Source organism: Balaenoptera physalus, assembly GCF_965194825.1.
Source record: "Balaenoptera physalus genome assembly, chromosome: 1".
Lineage (NCBI taxonomy): Eukaryota > Metazoa > Chordata > Mammalia > Artiodactyla > Balaenopteridae > Balaenoptera > Balaenoptera physalus.
The window spans coordinates 5,830,041-5,848,223 of record NC_138882.1 but is presented as its reverse complement, the minus strand read 5'-3'; the positions used below and the strand labels follow the sequence as shown (position 1 = coordinate 5,848,223).

The window sequence follows — 18,183 nt, the reverse complement described above, 5'->3', positions numbered from 1 at the left end:
CAGTCAATATTAACTCTAAATTTTTTTAAAAGCTTATTTAAAGGAAAATAGAAAAGGTTTTGGATTTACATGTTTATCATCTAGGAAAATGTTATAAAATTTTACCAGTAGAACTTTTAAACACCAAAGAGAACTTACAAATTTATATGCTGTTCGCACAGCGGGGGTTGCTTTGGTCATTGCTGTGTTGAGAAATGCGCCTCCTTTCTGCAAAGGAAAAACAGAAACACAGTCCTAAAAATTTTTGGCCAGATTGTCCTGAAAACAAAGCATTATTAATAGTACAGAGAAAGAGCTTTACTCACAGCTTAAAGAAAGACCTATAAAATTATTTCATGTTGAATGTTTTCAAGCTTTTATATACGTTATAGTAATTTCACACAAAATGTAAACATTCTACTCTGTTCTTTTAATTGGCATAATAAAATCCCTTCATCTTTGCAGTTTAGGCAGACTTGGGCAATATGACCAGTATATATTTAAAGTTTAATAAAAAAGAAATACAATCATCTGTTTCTCTGTTCAGTAATAAAGTCTCAATCTGTGACAGAGAGTTTTATATTTTAAATAATCATATTAACAAAAGCACATTACCAGAAATAATAAAACTTCCATCAAATCCTACCACTCCGCCTAACTCCTTCTTCTGGAATATATTATAAGGTGACAGTAAAATCTTGCTTTTCAAATCAAGCCATTTATTTTGAAAACGGAAAGACAACAGCTTTCTATTTTAAAATTTTCTTTATAAGTAGCAACAAACCATAAGCATAAAATAAAAATATTTAAAGTGTGAGAAAATATAGAAACATTTCAAATATTGCCAATAAACAGTATAAACATAAACAGTATACTTGAACTGAACATTTTCCCATGTATGTTAGAGTGAAAGAAAAAAAAAGAAACTGTGACTGTTTATTATTACCTTGACTGTATGCACCCATTGCTGATATGACCTCGAGTTCCCTGAAATATATAAAAATAAGATGTCAGGAGTATCTGATCAAAAATAAATCCATAAACCAAAATTCATCAAGAACTAGTATTTCCAGGATTTTAGTAGGCAAATTTTATTTATCTGCAATATTGTAAAAAGAAGCAATTCACCATAAGAACTAATAAGTGCTCTAATTCTTAGGAAAATAGTAACTAGCATTTTTAAGACTACTTTTTCTTTACTCATATATGAAGATAACATGTTATTCTATCTTCTTTCATTCTAACACTACTTTCAGAGGGAAAAAATAACCTCTCTTTCGAAATCCAAAATTCCTACATCTTTTAAACTGATTTTTTTAATATTTATGTCTATGTTGTTTTGTAAAAGTTTGGCTCTTTTATACAATTAGGTTCATTTAAAACAATATTTAAAGTGTATAAGGAAAGGAAAAAACTAGAAGGAAATTTAGAAATGCAAAGATCCTTGAGGACCAAAAAGATTCCTCTATGGTTGTTAGACGTTAGTATTAATTGAGAGCAAATTTTACTTTGAGGCAGTTAAGCTGCAGTAATGTTCTGAAAATATTCTCTAGTTGTAAATCCAAATCTGAAGGATACTACCCAAGGAAATATGGTAGTACCTCCTCATGGTTATCAGAAAGTTCAAATGCTGACACAACCGGGCCTAGGAAAACTAGTAGTCATATATTTGGCTCCAAATATGATAATTAATTTAATCAATAAGATGATATAAGAAGGCAAAAAAAAAAAAAAAAGAAAGCCACACAACTAAAGTACTGTTTTATATCAGCTGACTTTAGTTACATTTCATCTACCTTCCTGGTTGTTTAAATGCTTACATACTCCCACAAGAAAAAAACAAAGGTTACTCAGAGACTGACTACCCAGTACAAAGGATCCCTAAAGTAGACTGTGTTCTCCTCCTGTGTGTAGCTGTGGCTTTTTAACAAATGCATCACCTTGCTGTTATAGCACACTAAGAACTTCTTTCTAGCTGTTACCTTTGCATCCCTAATCAACAGCAGGCAAAAAAATTCCAGCTCTGGATTCACTCCTATACTTAAAAATCTCTCCCTAATTTCAAAGAAGTATCAAGAAACAACCCCTATTCTGAAAAACATCTCTTACTACTCAGCACTGCACTGTACCTTTTCTGGAAGAAGAAATATGAGGAAAATCATATTTTTCTAATCTTATGAAATGACTATAGCAAAATGTATCTACCTGAAATAGCCTATGCATTGCTTAAAGGGCATGAGTTTCAGATAGTATACAGCCTGACCAAAATTTTTAAATTTTTATTTCCCTTGTAAAATGATGAAAAAAATCCAAGTTATTCTATTAATTTATTTCTCAAGGAGATCTTATTAACAAAAAATAAACAGTATGTCTTCATCCAGATTATTCATATACTTTTACTTCTCTATTAAAAATTCTCATCAGTTCATATACTTTTTACTTCTCTGCTAAAAATGGTTGTGTGGAAATCACATATTTAAAACTTGGTTGTTATGCATAGTATTCTGGAAAGTGTTTTAATTCATTCCCCAAAATGAATTTAAGAAAGTGGAAAGAGAAACACCAACTACTCTTTGATAACTATTTAGCATTCTGGAACACCTGTCATTCCAGAAAACGTATTTTTTAAACCTCTGAACCACAAAGAAAGTAACTATCATAAAACTTCAGAGCAGTTACAGAAAGGTCAGTTCTTGGAGAAAGCTGTGAGGAATAAAAATAGCTCATACATGTGCAGCTCTTTACAGGTTGCAGAATGTTTTTGTCTGCGTTATATGACTTGAGTTGCATCTTTCTCCTGTAAAATAGGCCAAGCAGGTGGTACCACAGGCAGAGCAGCTGGACGGGAAGGAAGTGGGCTCTGCAGTCCAGTGGGTCTGTGGGTCAGGCCACTCTGCCCTTGTGAACCGTGCCACTGGGACTAGGTCTGTAACGTGGCAGCTGCAACGTGTAGCATGTGACAGCACACCATCAACTTAGTTATTCTGACAAATAACTTGCCAAATGAGGAAACTGAGGTTCTGAGGTGGTTATCTGCCCAAGTTCACAAAGATCGCAATTGAGAAAGAATAAGAATCTAGGTATTTTAATTCTTGGCTCATTAGTCTTTCAACTTTTAAGATTGCTAAATAAAATATGAGAAGAGTTAAGTTCTATAGAGATTTCCTCGGTATGACTTCAAAGCGGTTATATTAGAAAGGAAAGGGGGCTGCTCAAAGCTGATACCTAGAGGAGAAACAGCTGATACTAAGAACCACTTGTAATAATAATGTGGAATCATGTGGTATAGGAAGTCCCTAAGTAAACAGCTTAAGATAATAGGAAAACATGTAGTACAATCTAGGTAGATTCCTAGTAAAAAAATTTTTAAAGGCTAATTGTCTCTTTCAACTCTAGTGCTTTTAAGTCTGAAGGCTCCTATTTCCACAAAATTTATGAGACAAGCACATTATTCTCTGATGATGTGTGTTTTTTTAAAAAGGCTGTTTTTCTTCTCAAAAAATAAATCTAAATGCCAAAAAAAACACCCCAACAACCCTCAGTCTTTCTTTTAAAGTAACTGGATTATGGAAATAATAAGCATTATTGAGGAAATTCTTAACATTGTACTTGTTAATCAAACAAGTGATTTTCTTACATTCAAGGACAAAATATCTTTCTCATTTGTGCAAAGACTTTCTCTTCAAATATATTTGCTTAAATTCCAGTAACCTGCAGTCACTTACCAAAAAATGTAAATTGGTCTAAATTGTTCAGTGAGGCCAGAAAAATGCCACTAAAACTAATGATTACCTACCACCCCTTCAGATTTCTTTGGTAACCAGTCAGTAAAAAAAGAAATAGGATTAAATAAATACAAGACTGATCAGATTATGCTGGGAAACTAATGAAGAAACCAACGCTATTAATGGAGCGTAACCACACACTTCTATGTAAAATCAACCTGAAAATGTGTCTCCTTTTTAAAGTTCAGAAAACTGGATGTGGATTTTTAATAACTAGTCTTATTTTAAATGAAAAAAAATAGAGGTACAAACTACTAGGTATATTGTAAAATAAACAAAATACTAGGATGTAATGTACAGCACAGTATAATATACAGCCAATATCTAATAATAACTTTAAATGGAGCATGATCTAGAAAAATACCGAATCACTATGTTATATACCTGAAACTGATATAACATTGTAACTCAATTTTAAAAAGTTATGGGGAAAGAAAACATGTTCTTAACTACTCACACAGACCGATATTTGTGTTTATCTAATTGCATCCTTTGTCCTATTCGTGGTCTCTTTGATGACCTTTTAACCTCTATGATATTCTTCCCTCTACACATTTTCTGATATTCTCTTTACTTTCCTCTTAGGATAAGGTTGAATGTTCTACAAGTCTCCCATGAAAGGGAGCAGGAGTAACATGGATTTCCTTAACAGTTCTGACCACAGGGATTCACAGGACAGAGGAGCGTTTTGGAAAATCCACACCCGTTCACAGCTGTTAACCACAGTTCTAGACCCAATGTGAATCTAGATGTTCTACATGTGATGGGCTGCACAAGAGCCTCAGTAATTACACAGCTCCACTATACTCACATTCATTTTATCATAACCATGCATATTAGCAACAAAAATAGTATATAAACTGCCACTGTAATGGAATAGAAAGAGGAGAAATGAGATGCTCGTCTAAAATCTCCCAGTTATTTTTGCTTAAAGGAACATATGATTTTTTCTTTAGCTTCAGTGAATGTTGATTTCTCCTACAGTGATCTTTCTGAAGGTTTTATATATTAAAAAGTCTTCAAAGGATATTCAAAAGAGACAGGAATTTTGCTTTTATCCATCAGAGCAGAGAAGGCTTGAGCACTGCTCTTGTTTACTGAAGGTCTTCTAATTGAGAAGATCTCTTATCATAAGAAGGCAACAGATCACAGTTACTAAAGCAGGAGCTCTGAAGCCAGGCGGTCACGTGTGACCTTGGGCAAATTATCGAGGTGGGTACCCTCATAAAAATAAGGCTACACCAAAAAACAAAAAACAAAAAAACAAAAAAAAACAACCTACTCAAAGTCCCTCACAGGGTGCTGTGAGGGTTAAGTGAGATAATGCTTGGAGAGCTCTTACAAGAGCTTCTACCACATACTAACATTCAATAAGTATGAACATTTATCATAACTTTTACTGTAACTATGAGAGAAACGAGAAAGTTATAACAGTTTACTTTTCGAACACCAGTTCGGTATCTCAGACCTATTCTTTCTCACAAATGTAGTCCAGATGACAAATGTTTGGAGCAGACTTCTAGGAACTATTTTTGGAACTATACATACACATATATCTCATTAGTAAGAACAATGCTAATTTTTAAAAGATTATTCGCCTTTTTATTTCAAATTCTAATGATTTTGCTTTATTTTCTTCTAAGAAGAATCTCTATGTATCTCTAAGATAATAACCTAAAATATAATAATTAAAAGAATAACACTTGACAGCCAGGCATCATTTTCTAGTGTACTTTCTTGCTGTACCTACTGAAATGAATACTTGTTAAATGATGCTTTCCTTTTGGATCAGTATTGGTGCCTTAAAGTAAAATAAGAGTTCAAAACCTTTTCCATTTTAAGAAGGAACAACAAAGTGGTTGGCATTAAGTTGTACTGAAAATGCAGCAGTCTCTAAATCAGATGCTAACTGGTGATAAACATTCTTCTGTTCTTTTTTAAACAGCAGGACCTTTCGTGAAAAAATTTGGTGACCCTCCTCCCACCAGAAAAGCCACCTACCCTCTACTCTGTTACAGAGGTCTGCGGACCAATGGTGAAGACTACAGAATTTCACTACACAAAAGGATCATAGTTCCACCCTATTACTGTCACACGATGTCATCCTCAATCCCATATAAGATACTAGCCCCACGGGTCATAGCGATAATGAGACGGCAGGTATGTAAATGCTGGGTAGGCGCCTCAAGCAATTCGTCCACGAGCTGACAATATTTTGCTTGTCTGAGTTGAAAAGTAAAAAAGCCTTATTTTAACACAAAAGTTCCATTGAAGCTAAATTTTTATCCATAAGCTGAGGAGAGCAAGGAGCTGAATGATTCCACATTCAGCTCACTTGCTGAGTCAAGGAAACAGTTTTTCCCAAAGCTGAAAGCTTTCAGTGAAATGCTATGCTTACATCAGAGGAAGGTCCATAACTGCTCAGTTCATCTGTACCTCTTATAATGAACAAATGATCTCAATGGTTTTTATATTTTTGTGGTGCAAAAATAAATCTTATTCAAGATTAAAATTAAATTTGGGGAAATTTGTAGATGAGGACTTATTACTCTTTGTCTTTTCACATTTTATTTCTCAATGCTAGCAACTATTTATTCACACACAGACTAAAGGCTTTTTTGTTCCTAAACTAAACCTACATATAAGTGGAAAAACTACTATCACACCAGGTGAAAATGAACACACCAGGGATTATTTGTTTAGTCCATCCAAAATCTAGAACAGCACCTGGTACACTGGAAACACTCAGCAAATACTGGCTGAAAGAATGAAGAGGACATTTCAAGGTCTCAAGCAAAATTCTCTGCCAGAATCAGGACTATGTACTGGAACATCATGTACAGAGTCTCAGTCCCTAAGTCATTAATTTCCTAAGTACTGTAACACTGTCTGAATTATTTACATTTCAAACAATGTAGTCGTTCAATTATATTACAGTTAATTATATTAAATAAAAATGGGGTATCACCTAACGGTGTGTCACACATACAAAATAAGACGCCTCCTTCCACTGCTTTAAGTGAGCACTTATTACAGTGACAAGTGTAAGAACATGGGACAGTAAACTGAAAAGTCTGTTCCTAACGCTGCAGGGTCTGCAAAGCAAAAAAAAGGTAGACTTCTACAATGACACTCTTACTACAGAAGCAGCTGTGGTGTTCAAACCTTTCTTTCTAGACTACATTAAAATCTACTATACCAACAACGATCTCAGTTCTTTAATTCTTAGTAGTAGATATCACTAGTAGTTTTCTAGTGGAGAAAACTAGTCAGGAGGCTGGAAAATACAAACTAATTGCATTTCTATGATATTCATCTCCAGTAATATTAAGAGACTATCCAAGCAAACCACTACCAACTCATGAGACCACCTTAATGCCTTGAATAACATACCAGGCAAAGTAAGTTAATACTATAGTTCTTATAAGATGAAAAAAATGTATCTAAGATATTAGATATTTAGGAGAAAATAGTTGTTTATGAAGTAGATTATATGAGACACAAGTGCAAATATCAAGATAATTGTTATTCAGAAAACGGATAATCTCACTGGAACTAGTCTTTACCTCCACAAAAGCCACCTGAAGTGATCTCTTCTTCAAATACATCAGAGAAACCCTTTCCTGCATTTAGTTTTGCCAGTCGACCATCGATAAACTGAAATTAAAAAGTGTCAAATATGTTAATTTTCCTTTACTTAAAAGATTTAATTTTACAACAAAAATATTAATAGCAGACACTCATATAAATTACACACATATGTGTGTACACACATACAGATACATGACAAAAAAATTCTCAAACCACTGAAACAGCAGGTACTCCGTAAATAGCAGCTTATTAGTTAAATGACAAATGTACGGCACAGACTAACTTCATTAACAAGAAATAAAACAGTGTGGCGGTAAAGGTCACAGCGTCTGTGAGGGTCTGCACGAGGCTGCTGCCAGGCGAGCCTTGGCCCGTGAGGCTGTGTCCTCCCCCCAGGCCTCAGTTTTCTCAGTATCTGCCTCATGGCATTGCTGCAAACATTAAATTAAATTACCACAGACTTATTAGCACAGCCTCTGACGCAGTAAGCATCCAAGAAATGTTAGACATTACTATTTCTGAGGTTAATATTAACTTCATCCAGTAAAATAAAACACTCATCTAAACTGTTATGTTCTAAAGCATAACAGAGCACCAGATAATTCTAACCATTTAACAACAAAATAAATATAACTTTCACAATTCCTGGCATATGTATTGACTGAATGATCAGAACTGCGGTTATGAACATGAATATTGTTCAGGTAAACGCATGTTGACTTGACTTGCATGAGGCTGTTTTAAGCAGTATTTTTCAGCATTCTGAAAGAAGAGATTGGGGTGGGAAATAGATGCTACCAAGAGCACCTGGAGATCCTTTTCAAAACACAGTACCTGGAGCGTATCGCCCACCACCTGTTTTGCCCCATCTCCGTCCTGTTCCTACATACACAGCATAGCAGGATCTTGGGGTTTTGAAAAATATCCTTCGGTGATTATTTTGCTGACCAATCCCAGGCATAAACCAGTAATATATTCTACATGCACATGTACTAATGGCACTTGGTTAGTTTTATACTGTTTATCTGTGGCATCTGACACTTGTATCACTTACATTATGAAAAACATTATAAATGTTTTGAGGTTTCTCCACTCCTAAGGACGGTGAAGTATCTTTAAGGCTCCATCGCATGAGAGGCAAAGGATAACACAAGAAAGACTTAAATGATGTCCGAAGAGCAGACTTGAAGATTTGGGTATTAACATAAAATGTTCATTTTCATTCTGGAATTAATTAATGCTGGCCACAATTTTTTCACCCTAGAAATTTAAAGTTTAGTTAAAATAAGGTAGCTTATATTAGTTAAAATAAGAATTTTTACAAAATTCTCACAGTCTGCTCTAGTTTTCTGGTTAAATGGTTAGTGGACAAATCAACTAAGGGGAATGGTGAGGGCAGTGCTGTTCCCAGACAGCAAGGGGAAGATCAGGAACAGCAGGAAGTCACATCAGTTGTAAGATTCTGAGACAGAAATGTCTTACAGATGCAAATTAATGAAGAATGGCAAATGAATCAAGAGATTCCTATTCAAAATGTGGTTTAGGGGGGAGGGGGAAAAAATGTGGTTTAACTACCTTATTACCATGCAATGGTTTTAACCAAAAATGTGGTAAAATGGGTTTAAACAGACATAGTCTAAAAGGATACGGTCCTGGGGGGGACCTTCAAGATGGTGGAGGAGTAAGACGTGGCGATCACCTTCCTCCCCACAAATACATCAGAAATACATCTACATGTGGAACAACTCCTACAGAACACCTACTGAACGCTGGCAGAAGACCTCAGACTTCCCCAAAGATGCCTGAAGGCGACCTACACGCAGAGGCGGGGCCCAAATCCAAAGCAGAACCCCAGGAGCTGTGCAAACAAAGAAGAGAAAAGGAAATCTCTCCCAGCAGCCTCAGGAGCAGCGGATTAAAGCTCCACAAACAACTTGATGTGCCTGCATCTGTGGAATACCTCAACAGACAACGAATCATCCCAAAATTGAGGCGGACTTTGGAAGCAACTGTAGACTTGGGGTTTGCTGTCTGCAACTGACTTGTTTCTGATATTTATGTTTATCTTATTTTAGTTTTTAGTGCTTGTTATCACTGGTAGATTTATTTATTGGTTTGGTTGCTGTCTTCCTTTTTCTAAAATTATTATTATTGTTTATGTTAATAATTTTAATTTCCTTCCTCCCTCCCTCCCTCCCTCCTTTCCTTCCTCCCTCCCTCCCTCCCTCCGTTCCTTCCTTCCTTTCTTTCTTTCTTTTTTCTCCCTTTTCTTCTAAGCCGAGTGGCTGACAGGGTCTACGTGCTCCTGCCTGGAGTCAGGCCTGAGCCTCTGAGGTGGGAGAGCCGAGTTCAGGACACTGGACCAGCAGAGACCTCCGGGCCCCATGTAATATCAATCGGTGAGAGCTCTCCCAGAGATCTCCATCTCAATGCTAAGACCCAGCTCCACTCAATGACCAGCAAGCTACAGTGCTGGACACCCGATGCCAGACAACTAGCAAGACAGGAACACAACCCTACCCATTAGCAGAGAGGCTGCCTAAAATCATAATAAGGCCACAGACACCCCAAAACACACCACCAGACGTGGTCCTGCCCACTAGAGAGACAAGATCCAGCCCCACCCGCCAGAACACAGGCACCAGTCCCCTTCACCAGGAAGCCTATACAAGCCACTGAACCAACCTCACCCACTGGGGGCAGACACCAAAAACAACAGGAACTACAAACCTGCAGCTTGTAAAAAGGAGACCCCAAACACAGTAAGTTAAACAAAATGAGAAGACAGAGAAATATGCAGCAGATGAAGGAGCAAGGTAAAAACCCACCAGACCAAACAAATGAAGAGGAAACAGGCAGTCTACCTTAAAAGGAATTCAGAGTAATGATGGTAAACATAAGCCAAAATCTTGGAAATAGAATGGAGAAAATACAAGAAACATTTAACAAGGACCTAGAAAAACTAAAGAGCAAACAAACAATGAAGAACAACACAATAAATGAAATTAAAATTTCTCTAAAAGCAATCAATAGCAGAATAACTGAGGCAGATGAACGGATAAGTGACCTGAAGATAAAATAGGGGAAATAACTACTGCACAGCAGAATAAAGAAAAAAGAAAGAAAAGAATTGAGGACAGTCTCAGAGACCTCTGGGACAACATTAAATGCACCAACATTCGAATTATATGGGTCCCAGAAGAAGAAGAGAAAAAGAAAGGGTCTGAGAAAATATTTGAAGAGATTATAGTCGAAAACTTCCCTAACATGGGAAAGGAAATAGTCAATCAAGTCCAGGAAGCACAGAGAGTCCCATACGGGATAAATCCAAGGAGAAACAGGCCAAGACACATTAATCAAACTATGAAAAATTAAATACAAAGAAAAAATATTGAAAGCAGCAAGGGAAAAGCAACAAATAACATACAAGGGAATCCCCATAAAGGTAACAGCTGATCTTTCAGCAGAAGCTCTACAAGCCAGAAGGGAGTGGCAGGACATATTTAAAGTGATGAAAGGGATAAACCTACAACCAAGATTACTCTTCCCAGCAAGGATCTCATTCAGGTTCGATGGAGAAATTAAAAACTTTACAGACAAGCTAAAGCTAAGAGAATTCAGCACCACCAAACCAGCTTTACAACAAATGCTAAAGGAACTTCTCTAGGCAGGAAACACAAGGGAAGGAAAAGACCTACAATAACAAACCCCAAATAATTAAGAAAATGGTAATAGGAACATACATATCAATAATTACCTTAAATGTAAATGGATTAAATGCTCCAACCAAAAGACATGGACTGCCGAATGGATACAAAAACAAGACCCGTATATATGCTCTCTACAAGAGACCCACTTCAGACCTAGGGACACATACAGACTGAAAGTGAGGGGATGGAAGAAGATATTCCATGCAAATGGAAATCAAAAAAAAGCTGGAGTAGCAATTCTCATATCAGACAAAATCGACTTTAAAATAAAGACTATTACAAGAGACAAAGAAGGACACTACATAATGATCAAGGGATCAATGCAAGAAGAAGATATAACAATTGTAAATATTTATGCACCCAGCATAGGAGCACCTCAATACATAAGGCAAATGCTAACAGCCATAAAAGGGGAAATCGACAGTAATGCAATCATAGTAGGGGACTTTAACACTCCACTTTCACCAACGGACAGATCATCCAAAATGAAAATAAATTCGGAAACACAAGCTTTAAATGACACATTAGGAAAGATGGACTTAATTGATATTTATAGGACACTCCATCCAAAACAACAGAATACACTTTCTTCTCAAGTGCTCATGGAACATTCTCCAGGATAGATCATATCTTGGGTCACAAATCAAGCCTTGGTAAATTTAAGAACATTGAAATCGTATCAAGTATCTTTTCTGACCACAACGCTATGAGACTAGGTATCAATTACAGGAAAAAAACTGTAAAAAACACAAACACATGGAGGCTAAACAACATGCTACTAAATTACCAAGAGATCACTGAAGAAATTAAGAGGAAATCAAAAAATACCTAGAAACAAATGACAATGAAAACACGACGACCCAAAACCTATGGGATGCAGCAAAAGCAGTTCTAAGAGGGAAGTTCATAGCAATACAATCCTACCTCAAGAAACAAGAAAAAGCTCAATAAACAACCTAACCCTACATCTAAAGCCATTAGAGAAAGAAGAAAAAAACCCCAAAGTTAGAAGGAAAGAAAACATAAAGATCATATCAGAAATAAATGAAAAAGAAATGAAGGAAACAATAGCAAAGATCAATAAAACTAAAAGCTGGTTCTTTGAGAAAGTAAAAAAAATTGATAAACCATTGGCCAGACTCATCAGGAAAAAAAGGGAGAAGACTCAAATCAACAGAATTAGAAATGAAAAAGGAGAAGTAACAACTGACACTGCAGAAATACAAAGGATCATGAGAGATTACTACAAGCAACTATATGCCAATAAAATGGACAACCTGGAAGAAATGGACAAATTCTTAGAATAGCTCAACCTTCCGAGACTGAACCAGGAAGAAATAGAATATATAAACAGACCAATCACAAGCACTGAAATTGAAACTGTGATTAAAAATCTTCCAACAAACAAAAGCCCAGGACCAGATGGCTTCACAGGCGAATTCTATCAAACATTTAGAGAAGAGCTAACACCTATCTTTCTCAAACTCTTCCAAAATATAGCAGAGGGAGGGACACTCTCATACTCATTCTACGAGGCCACCATCACCCTGATACCAAAACCAGACAAAGATGTCACAAAGAAAGAAAACTACAGGCCAACATCACTGATGAACACAGACACAAAAATCCTCAACAAAATACTAGCAAACAGAATCCAACAGCACATTAAAAGGATCATACACCATGATCAAGTGGGATTTATCCCAGGAATGCAAGGATTCTTCAGTATACACAAATCAGTCAATGTGATACACAATGTTAACAAACTGAAGGATAAAAACCATATGATAATCTCAAAAGATGCAGAAAAAGCTTTCGTCAAAATTGAACACCCATTTATGATAAAAATTCTCCAGAAAGTAGGCATAGAGGGAACCTACCTCAACATAATAAAGCCCATATATGACAAACCCACAGCCAACATCATTCCTAATGGTGAAAAACTGAAACCATTTCCTCTAAGATCAGGAAAAAGACAAGGTTGCCCACTCTCACCACTATTATTCAACATAGTTTTGAAAGTTTTAGCCACAGCAATCAGAGAAGAAAAAGAAATAAAAGGAATCCAAATCGGAAAAGAAGAAGTAACACTGTCACTGTTTGAAGACGACATTATACTATACACAGAGAATCCTAAAGATGCTACCAGAAAACTACACTAGAGCTAATCAATGAATTTGGTAAAGTAGCAGGATACAAAATTAATGCACAGAAATCTTCGTATTGCTATACACTAAAGATGAAAAATCCTAAAGAGAAATTAAGGAAATACTCTCATTTACCATTGCCACAAAAAGAATAAAATACCTAGGGATAAACCTTCCTAAGAAGACAAAAGACCTGCATGCAGAAAACTATAAGACACTGACGAAAGAAATTAAAGACGATACAGACAGTTGGAGAGATATACCACGTTCTTGGACTGGAAGAATCAACACTGTGAAAATGACTATCCTACCCAAAGCAATCTACAGATTCAATGCAATCCTTATCAAACTACCAATGGCATTTTTCACAGAACTAGAACAAAAAATTTCACAATTTGTATGGAAACACAAAAGACCCCTATAGCCAGAGCAATCTTGAGAAAAAACAACGTAGCTGGAGGAATCAGGCTCCCTGAATTCAGACTATACAACAAAGCTACAGTAATCAAGACAGTATGGTACTGGCACAAAAACAGAAATATAGATCAATCGAACAGGAAAGAAAGCCCAGAGATAAACCCACACACCTATGGTCACCTTATTTTTGATAAAGGAGGCAAAAATATACAATGGAGAAAAGACAGCCTCTTCAATAAGTGGTGCTGGGAAAACTGGACAGCTACATGTAAAAGAATGAAATTAGAACACTTCCTAACACCACACACAAAAATAAACTCAAAATGAATTAAAGACCTAAATGTAAGGCCAGACACTATAGGACTCTTAGAGGAAAACATAGGCAGAACACTCATGACATAAATTACAGCAGGATCCTTGCTGACCCACCTCCTAGAGAAATGGAAATAAAAACAAAAATAAACAAATGGGACCTAATGAAACTTAAAAACTTCTGCACAGCAAAGGAAACCATAAACAAGATGAAAAGACAATCCTCAGAGTGGGAGAAAATATTTGCAAAGGAGGCAACTGACAAAGGACTAATCTCCAAAATATACAAGTAGTTCATGCAGCTCAATATCAAAAATCAAACAACTCAAATCCAAAAATGGGCAGAAGACCTGAATAGACATTTCTCCAAAGAAGATATACAGATGGCCAAGAAACATATGAAAGGATGCTCAACATCACTAATCATTGGAGAAATGCAAATCAAAACTACAATGAGGTATCACCTCACACCAGTCAGAATGGCCATCATCAAAAAATCTACAAACAATAAATGCTGGAGAGGGTGTGGAGAGAAGGGAACCCTCTTGCACTGATGGTGGGAATGTAAATTGATACAGCCACTATGGAGAACAGTATGGAGGTTCCTTAAAAAACTAAAAATAGAACTACCACATGACTCAGCAATCCCACTACTGGGCATATACCCTGAGAAAACCATAATTCTAAAAGAGTCATGTACCACAATGTTCATTGCAGCTCTACTGACAACAGCCAGGACATGGAAGCAACCTAAGTGTCCATCGACAGGTGAATGGATAAAGAAGATGTGGCACATACATACAACGGAATAATTACTCAGCCATAAAAAGAAATGAAATTGAGTTATTTGTAGTGAGGTGGATGGACCTAGAGTCTGTCATACAGAGTGAAGTAAGTCAGAAAGAGAAAAACAAATACCATATGCTAACACATATATATGGAATCTAAAAAAAAAAGTGGTTCTGGGCTTCCCTGGTGGCGCAGTGGTTGAGAGTCTGCCTGCCAATGCAGGGCACACGGGTTCGGGCCCTGGTCTGGGAAGATCCCACATGCCGCGGAGCAACTGGGCCCGTGAGCCACAATTACTGAGCCTGCGCGTCTGGAGCCTGTGCTCCGCAACGAGAGAGGCTGTGATGGTGAGAGGCCCGCGCACCGCGATGAAGAGTGGTCCCCACTTGCCGCAACTAGAGAAAGCCCTCGCACAGAAGCGAAGACTCAACACAGCCATAAATAAACAAATAAATAAATAAAAAACCGTGAATTTCTAAAAAAAAAAAAAAGGTTAAAAAAAAAAAGTGGTTCTGATGAACCTATGGGCAGGACAGGAATAAAGTCGCAGACATAGAGAATGGACTTGAGGACACTGAGAGGGGGAAGGGAAAGCTGGGACGAAGTGAGAGAGTGGCATTGACATATATACACTACCAAATGTAAAATAGATAGCTAGTGGGAAGCAGCCACATTGCACAAGGAGCTCAGCTCAGTGCTTTGTGACCCCCCTAGAGGGGTGGGAAGGGAGGGTGGGAGGGAGATGCAAGAGGAAGGGGATATGGGGATATATGTATATGTATAGCTGATTCACTTTGTTATACAGAAGAAACTAACACAACATTGTAAAGCAATTATACTCCAATAAAGATGTTAAAAACTAAAACAAAAAAAAGAAAAAGGGTCCGGTCCTGGCTTTTTTGTTAGAGTATGAGTTGCTCTCATAAAAATTAGAACTGAGGGCAGGGGCCGTAGATTATCCATTTTTACAGCCACGTTATGCTTGGCACAGAAAAGGTTCTGATAGAACAAATGAAAATGAATGTGGAGTTTGGAGTCTGAAAGTCCTCCCTCACACTCTGCCACTTATTAGCTTTATGATCTCAGGCAAGTTGCCATCTCTGGGACTCTGTTTCCCCTTGTATAAAATGGGAATAATAATACATAAATACCTTATGGGGTTTTGTAAGAGTTAACTAAAATAACGTGAAGTGCCTATATTGTAGACACAGAATAAATGTTAAATAATCAAGTTCACTTTCCCTACTGTCACCACCCTTTCCATCTCTGTCAACCCCTGAGGTTCCTGAGTGAGGGATCACGGCCCCTCAGGTAGGCAGCTTTAACACCTGGCAGAACGCCTAACACATAGTTGGAAATGAAAGTTTACGAGGGACTGAATACACTGAAACAATGCTAAAGGGCATACACTTTTCATGGTTTTAAAGTTAAAGAACCATACGTTGTGGAATTATTCATTGCATCTCGAGATAAAAGATAGTAACTTCCAACCTTGGGCAACTTTGCTACATACAATAAATGGTTAATTTGAAAATAATATAGTTTAAAATGCTTGCAGAATTTGACTTGCACACACTTTCAGCACAGTATGATAAATCAAACTAAAGTGATCTAAGGTGATGGATTTTGAAAAAATAAGGTGAAGCAAAATGATAAATTTAAAATAATATATTACTGACAAATGGAGCAAACTAAGACATCCTTTTAAAGGACTTAATTTGCCTTAAAAGATTAAGACTACAAGACTTTTTAAAAGGTTTTCATTTTTGTGTTTACTGGAAATAATCCATTCATTTTAGTTTGAGTGGAACAGTTCAAGTCTAAAAAGAGATAAATCCCAAAACTATTTAATGATGATGCGTTTTTGAGGATGAGTAACTACTCTGTGTTACTAAACTAGTGATTTGAGCCAACAGAAATTCATCACTTGGTAAAATGCCCCGTGTTATCACTGACTTTGCAAACAATCCTGTCAGTGACTGACACTTAATCAACATACGTACTTAATGAAAATGTCTGTTCTTAAAAGATTAATTTTGTGTGCACACACACGCACACACACACACACATTACATACACACACATACCAATGCGGACACCCAGGAATAACTGAGAAGCGGTATTAATGGAGAGGAATGTTGAACCTAACAGTTCTCTAAACTCCTTTTTCTATTTTTGATTGAATAACAGCTTTTATTTTTTCCAAGTGAGATTGGTTCATGGTCACACCACTCTAATAACTCTGGAGCATTTCATAGTAAGGGAAAACAGTAGCTACAGTTGTACAGACATAATTTTGAACTAAAAAGTATTACCTTTTGGAAAAGCAATGTCTATATAAGGTACTGTAACCTGTCGCTTGACTAGTACTTACTCACATCACTTAGTAAACATGTATCTAAGACATAAGTTAAAATTAGGTGCAAGTAGATTTTTAAAAGAATTTATGAGTATGCTTTAAGTTAATGCTTTTTACATAAATCTTAGTATTTTGCTTTTTATTCCAAAAGTAAAAATTAATACTTGGAACTAAACATGCTAAATAATCACACGAAAACTTAAACAACATAACTGGAAATCCCCAAAACATTCATAGACATAATTCCATACTATAGATTCTATAATTTACTTATAAACTATAAATAGACAAAATTTATTTAATAAGAATAAATATAATTCTCAAGATCAATAACATCATCCCCTCTAAGTCATTAACAGTTGCAAGAACTGGATTTTGTTAATCCATACAATGTGCTCTTAAAGTGGTGTAACAGGTTACAAGATAAATGTAATTAAGCACCAAAACTGCTTCCTGCTGACTCTTTTTCTTTTGATATTGACATCACTAAGGCTTTCCAAAGAGTTTTTATCTTCAAACAACCATCTTAATAGGAAACTGAGTCAATCTAAAGAAATTATCTGTTGTTGTAAATGCCCTTCAGTAAGCACTATTGTTAAATGGAAATGAACATCTCCACTTCAGTTTTTAACATGTAATTAAATATAAAATGAATGTTTTACAAATGTAATAAAACATAAAGAACAGACTTGATGGCAAGCATCTTTACAAAAAAATATAAAAAGTATGTTCTGATCAGATTCACAAGTTAAACGTGAATAGATGGCCAGTAGGCCAGAGGGAATTTATCTTTCCTCTGAGAGACAAAGTGTATGTTTTTCACAGTTCTTTGATTCTTCACCAGTCAGCGAGTTTCTGGCATTTAGTCCAAAAATCCAAAACAAGTTATGCTCTTAATCCGTGTTCTGATGACTTCAGTGGTCTAGGAATATGTCCTATAAATATTTAATTGCAATTGATCCATCAAAACTCTGAGGACGACAATAATTAAGTTTCAAGATTCTTATATGATTTTAAAAGAAATATTTGATTTTTTTAATTAAAAGCTCATAAAAAGATTGTTCTGGGGAGAGGGGGCCAGGGGAGCACTTCTC

General features: G+C 36.2%; 1 protein-coding gene across 8 annotated transcripts in view; it reads right to left on the bottom strand.

Moving 5' to 3' along the window:
• DENND1B (DENN domain containing 1B) overlaps positions 1-18,183 on the bottom strand; it is a gene marked incomplete at its 3' end in the record, with an annotated part of 254,700 nt that overhangs the window by 45,983 nt on the left and 190,534 nt on the right. For 7 of the 8 annotated variants that reach the window (XM_082425576.1, XM_082425578.1, XM_082425579.1 and 4 more), the window contains 3 exons: positions 7,331-7,421; positions 926-966; positions 139-207 (listed from right to left, as the gene is read on the bottom strand). In XM_082425576.1, coding sequence (XP_082281702.1) covers positions 139-207; positions 926-966; positions 7,331-7,421 — 201 coding nt within the window. Of the gene's footprint in view, positions 1-138; positions 208-925; positions 967-7,319; positions 7,422-18,183 lie in introns of those variants that run through there. The other variant, XM_082425583.1, reaches the window with a different exon arrangement.